We start from the raw sequence: 8,574 nt of genomic DNA on the forward strand, positions 1-8,574 counted from the left end.
AAAGATTTGAAGCTAAAATTCAACTTGAAAGATAAACAAAGGACGGCACTGAAGTGTTTCATTGAGAAGAAAGACGTATTTGGACTTATGCCGACGGGATATGGCAAATCCTTAATATACCAGTTGGCTCCGCTGGTTGGGAAGCTAACGGGACTTAGCCACAATCCGGCGGCACTCTAGGAACTACGTCAGCCTATTCGTTGCACTGATTGGTTGTATACCTACCCAATTGCTGCAGAGTGATTTGAAAGACAACCTTTTAGCCCGCCTCCCTCCCTGTCGAGTGGCCCTAGACCCTTGTGCCTTCAGAACATGGGGCTAGCGCGGCTAGGCTAGCAGACATTCCTAATGGACACTGAAGTGATGGTGCAGCCATATTTGTATATTTCGCCTACATGTACTCTAAGGTGGATTAGGAGCATGTCATTAAATCAAATACTGTCAAACACCACAATTCACTCTAGTCTTATTCTGCAACATCTTTAAAAGTCTCTTTTTGCCATTTCTAAACCAGCCAGGGTGTTTGGGAAGACACAGCTTACACAAATACTCATTTCAAAATCATGTTATTTAAAAGTCATTATTTAAACGGCACTGAGGCTTTGAGTTGTTAAGCGGGACCCCTAATAGAACATCAGGGTTAAATACCGATTATTACTTCTAACACTGGCTGGCAGGAATGAGGAGAAGTGATGTGAATCGTGTTCATCCCTGGAACATCTGCGCCTCCAACCCTTCATTATTCACACAGCACCAGCCTCTTATGAGCTTCACATCGGAGGTCGAGCTGCTGCGAGATTTGAACTCATGTAAAACTTTTAATGGCTAACTGCTGTCAACCTCTGGGGCCGACCTTGACAGGCTGCGATTGAACCGGCGCTGGGCGGACGTGAGGCTTTCTGCTGAAGGTTACACAACGCAGTGATGAGCAGAGGAGCGCAATTGCAGATTTTTCCCTCCCCCGTGGTTGAAAGGGTTTGATTGAAGATGTAAAGGTGTCATGTAGACTTGAAAGTGACACGCAAAAAAGACAGGTAATGAGTTGAAACTTTATTATCTTCTCTTTCATGCTCTCACACAAGGACATTTAGCAAAAATCTGTCCTCATTAAAAAGGGCAGGAGATAAATTTTAAATCAAGCTGTGCTCCATTTCGCCACATGACCAGACTTCATGTCAGTTTTTCATTAAAAAAAATTAAAGCTCTGATGTCCTCTGAGCCTCACAAACACTGAATAAAAACAGCATCTCACACTAAAAGGAGAAGGGAACCTTTAAATACTCTTACAGATGCATATAAATTAGTGATGAATGATCATAGTGTGTTTGTGTGAGTAAGAAGTTGAGTTTAACGTGTGTGCATTTAGTGCAGGGTTGTAAAAACACTGGAAATACCTTCATTTTTCCTCGTACAGTGGTGAAAAAAGTTTTCAGACACCCCATGCTTTTGTGAAAAATTACATTAAGAATCACTCTTAGGTCTTCAAGAGCAATTTCTTTCAGTACAATCGCAGCCAAACTACTAAACACATCCCAAAAGAAGCTATTAAAAACTTAAAATTGATTGGTTCCATAAAAATACATCAGAAATTTTGAGTAATGAGTCATTTTGGTACCAGTGATCCACTAATGAAGTTCGTGCTTTCCATTAAAAAACTCAGTTTTTGCTGCCGTGCTTCATGTCTCTATAAAGCCAGCACATTTCAAAGTTCTTCAGAGACAGAAATGGCTAAAACAAGGAACCTAACGAAGGAAACATGCCTGAAGATCCAGATTCTCAGCCAGGAAGGGTAAAGCTGCCGCCAGATAACCAGGAAGTGCAGATGCAATCTTTCAGTAGTTGGATATACCAACCGCTTGGAAGATGAACCCAGATCTGGGCGTCTAAGGTTTTCTTCAGCAAGAAATGACCACATCCTGATCCATATGTGCAGGAAAACCACTGAATGACACCACAGGAGCTTCAGCAGCAGTGGTCAAACCAAACTGGTGTCCAGTGTTCATGGCCGACTTTTAGATCATGGCTTAAGGTCCTACAAGGCTGTCAAGAAGCCCCTGTTCAATGAGAGACAGAGGTTAGCCCGACGTTGTTGGGCCCAAGCAAACAAGAACTGGACATCCAGGAACTAGAAGAAGATTCTGTGACCAGATGAGTCCAGTTTCCAGCTTTATCTTCCTCCTGCTAATGTGAGGGTACCAGAAGGCCAGGAGAAGCATCATCTCCATGTACATGACCTACTGTTAAGCATGGTGGAGGCGGTATCATGGTTTGGGGATGCATGAGTGCTGCAGGTGTTGCTCATCTCACATTGAACTCTGCCAAGTATCATGCTGTTCTCCAAACCCACATGCTCCCTTTTGTACGTGCATTGTTCAGTCAAATTCCCGGCCATCAGTCCCAATGAAAATCTGTGGTGGATTATCAAAAGGTCTGTTTCAAAGTGTAAACCAAAGAATTTAGAAGAATTAAAAGCTGTAATTCAAGAGGAATGAGACGAGATTAGCCCTCAACAGTGTGGAAGGCTGGTGGGGAACATGGCAGAGAGGATTAGAGCTCTACTGTGTGCTAATGGCAGGACTACTAAATATTAATTAACCATGCCCGATGGGTACGTCAGCGGGGTTATTGCATTCAGTGCAGTATCTGGCTGGGTAAGTATGTATGTATGTATGTATGTGGCTATGTCCGGTCCGATATCTCTGCAACCGCTGAAGTCAGGATAATCAAACTTGGCACTGAAGATCAGTCTAAGGTCCCCTGCTCAGTTGTGGAGTTACAGGTCAGCAGATCAAGTAGGGAGAGAGATACGTAGGATGATCAAAATTGATACATATTGCATCAGTTATATAGGGAGGACAGGGTTTTCGCCAGCAGAGGGCATGGTTCTGCCCTCGACTGAGGGCTCATCTAGTTTGATGATGTGATGGTTTGTGTATGTTTTTGTTCAGTTTTGAACAAATTCTGTTATTTGTTGACTTTGATGCCAACAATGTTGAGTATTGACATCCTGAAACTGTCAAGAATTTAGTTTTGTTAGTTTTTCTTGTAAGCTACCAGCAAAAAAACATCATCTGTCTTTGTGTCTGTCTAATGCAGCCACACCTTTTGAAACACAAAAAAGACTTTTCCACAAATATTTTATGATAATATTTGAGATTGTGTAGAATTTTAAAAGTGTTTGAAAACATTTTTCCACCACTGTATGTTAAAAAAACATATCAAAAGGCAGCAAAAAAGCCTCATAATCTATACAGTGCTGTCGGTTCTAGGCTACTAATAAATGCCGTTTTCTCTCTATAGCAGAGGAAAAATAATGTATTTAGTTGCAGTAGTAGCTTTGAAACAAGCTTTAAAGTCTGCAGAAACACTGAGTCACATTGTAGCCGTGAAATAATTCAACTTTTCAGTCAGAAACAGTCTTCACTCTGCTAATAAGTCTCCTTCATGATTTCTACTGTCAGTGTAGAAATGATATTGAGTCACACTGACTTCAGTCTTGTTCTCCTTGACTTCCTCTCTTGACTTTCATCCTTCACCGCACCTTTAAAACCTTCATCTTGTGTAACACTACAGATTTCTTGGGCACCTCCGCTCCTGTGATTAGTTTCTCTGTTTACTCCAGCTGCAGGAGATCACTAATCTCTGTCCGGCTCTCTCCGAGTTGATAATTACTGTAATCACACTCAGGCCTCGCCTTGCAGTGACAGATTCCGCCTGTGAATCTCGTTGAGGACGACATCGCTGTTGGAGCCGTCAGATATTCCGCTGTCCACAAACACAGAACCTGAAGGGGGTGGAAGACAGAAAGCATGGAAAGGAATCCTCTATGTTGCATGAAGGAGCTGATCAGATACGGTGAAACATACCGCTGCTGTTGGCGGCATCGCTGATGACAGAGGAGCTCCGAGAGGCAAAGTTGAGAGCCGAGGTGGTTGCTGTGGGGACCGACAGATTCCTGTTGTTGGCGGTGGCGGTTCGACTCCATTCTGCAGGATGTATGATTGCATATGAACCAAGCTTACAATGTTTTGAAATGGGGTTTTAGCAATTTGCCAAGTTTCTTAGCAGGTGAGCATGTTGGTTTTACGTCACAAGCGGCGTACGTCAGAAAGATGGAACAAGACTTTCTTAATAAATTCATGGGAGATGGCGACGTAACCACGAAACGTCATAGGTTGAGGACATTATAAACCAAGGTCTTACTGTACTTGGTGTCAGATTGATACAAAATTCTGCAGTATCGCACACTACTACTGTGAATTCATGAAACTTTTGAGCTAAAAAAAACTCAAATTGGTGTCAGATCTCTACTCAGTGATGCTTCTAAGGTCAGAAGAACCAGTCGTCACCCATTCTAAAGTCCATGATACTGTCAAGCATGCTAAAAATTGTAGCCACAAACGCCACATTGTTCTTTCTACTAGTTCAAGGATTTGTACGACCAGCTCTCTGCAAATGGCCGCCAATGAAAGTGTTAGAGTTGGGGTTGTTTGAGGTCTGCAGAGAATCAATCACAGCACTCACAGTGACTGACTTTCTGATGCAGTTACAGGCCATGATAACCTCACAAGACCAAGGAGTTTGGTGCAGTTTCTGTGAATCAACAGCCCAGCCTCAGGGCATGATGGGAAATGCCTCAGTCTCACCTGAATTAACAGCTGACTGGTTTAAAAGTGGGGTCGACAATATGACACTGACTCGACAGCGTGAGAGCAGTTTTATGAGTCAGATTTCAAGTACTGAGTGTAATTTAGAGTGCAATGATTGTAGTATTTTTCAATGAGAGAGACTTCTTATGTTAACATCATATGACCGAACACAGAAAGCTTTCAGTAAATCACAGTTCTAGTCTGTAGGAATGACGGAATATAGACTTAGAGCAGGAATGATGAAACCCTCAGAAAGTCTGAGACTCACTGAAGCTAAAAATATGCACTTCATCTCCATTGGTTTAGATTTGAATTGTCAACAATGAGTACATATTAGGGGATAAATTGGGACAATCAAGGGTGTTAAAGCATCTACTTTTCCAACTGTTGCCCATGTTGGAGCCACATCAGTGGGCCAAACTACAAACTACACATTCAGAACACGTTTTAGTAACCCACCTGAGTTTTCAGCCAGTCTCAGTTTTCCACAGCAGAGATACGTTCTCCATTGCCGGCGGACATTTTCCTTCACAGCACAGTGGAAAACAAAGACCAACAGACCTGCACAGGACAAATTAAACAGTCAGAAAGCAGCTTCTGGCTTAAAGAAAAGAATGGGCATTTTATTTTGAAATTCTCCCCAGTGTATCCATGCACACCTTGCAGAGAGTTGAATATGGAGAAGAGGTAAACGAAGGGTAAGTAGAGGGGCCCCCAGGCAAACAGAGCGAAGCCCCAGGTGAGGCCGAGTAAGATGACGAGGCCAGCGATTCTGCGGACGTCGGTCACCCCGCCTCGGTTGGGGGACTGGTTCTGAGGGTTCTGCTTCTTGATCCGATGCAGCTGGACCATGACGACAATGAAGACCAGCAGGCACAGCACGAGGATGAGCAGGAAGTAGGCCACCACGCCCACGTAGAAGGCGATGTCGTTACGCAGCCAGCAGCTAGAAGGCACAGAAGATAAAATACCCCAAAGAATGTCGAGTTAAAAAGGTTTAAAACTACCCAGGACTAGGTTTTTGCTCCAGATTTCCCCGCATAGGTGTTTTTAAAATTCCTAATAGGATGTTTTAGGTTACTTTTCTTATAGTTCAGGTAGGTACTCTAAATGTTTCTGCTTATTTTAGGCTTTAGGTCAGCTATGGAACAAGCGGGACAATTTTGCAAAGTTGTAAAGAATTGCAGAGAAGATATTAATTGTAAGTTGTTTGTAAAACTGTAAATTTAGAATATTGTCTAGATTATGACAAGCTGTTTTGATCAGAAAGTAAAATACAGTGCTGATCAATGTTTTTTTTTGTCACTTTCTGTCTTATTTTTGTAATATTTTGTCTTGTTTTTGTTTTTTTGTCTGACTTTTGTTGTTTTGGTTCTCGTTTTTTTCCTTTTGTGTCCTGCTTGTGTTTCCTGTCTTATTTTTGTCATTTTGTGTTTGGCTTTATTTGTTGTTTTGTGTATCGTTTTTGTCGTTTTGTTTCTCGCTTTTGTCATTTTCTGTCTCGTTTGCGTAACTTTTTGTCGTTTGTCCATTTTTGCTGCTTTGTAACTTTTGTTTGATTTTTTTTCTTTTTTGGTTTGATTTTGTGTAGTTTATCTCATTTTTTGTCATTTTGTTTCTCGCTTTTGTCATTTTGCAGCTCTTTTTGTCATTTTGTGTCTCGTTTTGGTAATCTTTTGTCTTCTTTTTGTTGTTTTTTGTCTTATTTTGTTTGACTTTTGTCATTACAAATCCAAAAGTCTATAAAAATCCTTACTTTAACTCATTTAGTGAGAAAAAGACATAGTTTCACTTCTTAAGCTCAAGAGCTACACATACAAATTTAGATTCAACACTATAAACAGAACACAGTAGAGTATTGTTTGTCGCCTCCCAGTGGCCAAATACTGTAATGGCAGGAATAATGGCAGGAGAAATGTTTAAATATACTGTTGAAAAAAAACTAAAATCTAACTACTATGTCAGTTATTAAAAAATGTTCTATAATTTATCGTTTCACATATTGACAGCAGGCATTTGTAAAATGCTTAGACCCATTTGCACCTCTGCTTTCCCCCTTAGAGTTATAAATAAACTAAAAAATAGAATGTAAACTATATTGTTTTACACATCAGCAACCAACATTTTTAGAATGCTTGGATCTATTTGTACCTCTGCTCCTACCACTTAGAATTTCATATGTAGTGTAAATAAAATAGCTGTGAAAATATCTTGTACTTTCATAAGTGTGTTGAAAACTAACTTTTTCTTGTTTGTTTTTTCTATCATATGTTGTTTCGGAGGAAACTGTGGAAAAAAAGTTGCAGTTTTGTCTCCAAATACCAAAAATAATGGCAGTTTCTGCATAACTTACAAGCCGTTTGAAGTGTCATCTGTGTATTTTCCATATGGAACGAGACCATAGTTGTTTTTGTCCACTGATATCACAATAATCACCACAATCAGAGGAATGCCTGCAAACAACAACGATTAAACAAATATAAAAAATGCATACAATGTAGTGAGCAATTGGTGCGAAGACATATGTCTGGTGTTGAGTTTGAAGGTTTCTACCCCAGCCCATCAGGGAGAACTTGAGCATGTAATTGCCCACATAGGGCGTGAACACCCGCACGATGCTCAGGTACATGTGCAGGGCCTCAAGCCCCGCCCAAGAGAATGATGTCAGCAGGAAGTAGTGCAAGAAGAAGGCGGTGCTGATGCACAACCCAGCAGCCTGGTAGAGCGCCAGCCAGCCGTCCAGCAAGAAGACCAGGTTGAGCAAGAGGAGAGACAGGCAGAGCTGGATCAGGATCTTGGATGGAATATCTCTGAGCAGTTTACTGCAAAAAAAAAAAAAAGTCCATTAAGCAACTTCTCAGGAATTTAAATATTCACTTTTGTCATCCAGTTTGCACAAGTTAGCCTCTTAGCTCAGCTTTAGGTGTTTTAAAGGTAGTAAAATGATGGATTCTTACTCAAATGAAAGATATGTCAGTAAGGTGACAGAAAGAAAGACAGCAGAGATTCCACAGCCAATGTAAGTGATGAAGGTGAGAATTTCTGCATGTTGGCGATCAATTTTTCCCTCTCTGGACAAATCCTGTATTGGGGATGAGGTACAAAAACACACAAACATAACACCTGCCATGTTTAGCAATTATAAATCTTTCAATTCTAATTTTGAAACACGCCATGTTGGCACTACATTCATATTTGTGCTCAGATATACAGAAACACTCACCAGCAATATGGCAAAGGCCGTGAGATGGTTGCAGCTGCAGGTTGTGTCTACAGGTGTGGCGTTGACAACAAAGCAGCCGGCAGAGCTCCAGCCTCCTCCACCACCTAAACAATGGAAACGCCACACAAAAGAATACTTCAACCTGGGCCAAGCTGGCTTTTAGCAGGCTGTGTTTGGCATGAATGTACCCACCATTCACAGTGAAGTCCCAGAATACACAGGAAGCCACGTAGTTCCCCTAAAAAAAGCACAATAACAAAGGAGTGGAAGGAAAAAAACTGAGAAGACATCACAGCTTTGATGAAGGTGTGTCCAATCTTGTGCAGATATTTGACAGGGAAAGTGGAGAAAGCAGTTGAAATAATATGATTTTCATGTCACTAACAGGCACTGGGTTGATGTTTCGGATGGTAAACTCCATGTTTTCAGTGAGGTTGCTGATGGACAGATTGGCCACACTGGAGCCCAGAACTGGACTGATGATTGTTTGGTTATCTAAAGCTGCATCCTGCAAAAATAAAGGAAATATAATGTCACTTTGCATCTTATTCCAGCATACCCAGTGACTTTAAATGATCGTATATGGCATAATCTCTTGTCAAACAACTGCTAAAGTTGAGTATTGGGCTTAATTGAGTTAAAAACTATGAAGTAAAAGCATGATAAATCCTCATGTAGCAGCAACACATTACCTGGAAGAAT

General features: G+C 41.2%; 1 protein-coding gene across 1 annotated transcript; it reads right to left on the minus strand.

Moving 5' to 3' along the window:
* Positions 1-1,037: 1,037 nt before the first annotated feature.
* On the minus strand, positions 1,038-8,293 carry LOC110967797 (adhesion G-protein coupled receptor G2-like). The gene is made up of 8 exons (XM_051940467.1): positions 8,258-8,293; positions 7,873-7,919; positions 7,203-7,471; positions 7,003-7,120; positions 5,309-5,595; positions 5,109-5,210; positions 3,867-3,986; positions 1,038-3,784 (listed from the first exon to the last, which is right to left on the minus strand). Exons 1-8 carry the CDS (start codon positions 8,291-8,293, stop codon positions 3,684-3,686), a joined length of 1,080 nt encoding a protein of 359 aa, XP_051796427.1. The 3' UTR covers positions 1,038-3,683.
* Positions 8,294-8,574: the final 281 nt, after the last annotated feature.

This window comes from Acanthochromis polyacanthus, chromosome 20 (assembly GCF_021347895.1).
Source record: "Acanthochromis polyacanthus isolate Apoly-LR-REF ecotype Palm Island chromosome 20, KAUST_Apoly_ChrSc, whole genome shotgun sequence".
NCBI lineage: Eukaryota > Metazoa > Chordata > Actinopteri > Pomacentridae > Acanthochromis > Acanthochromis polyacanthus.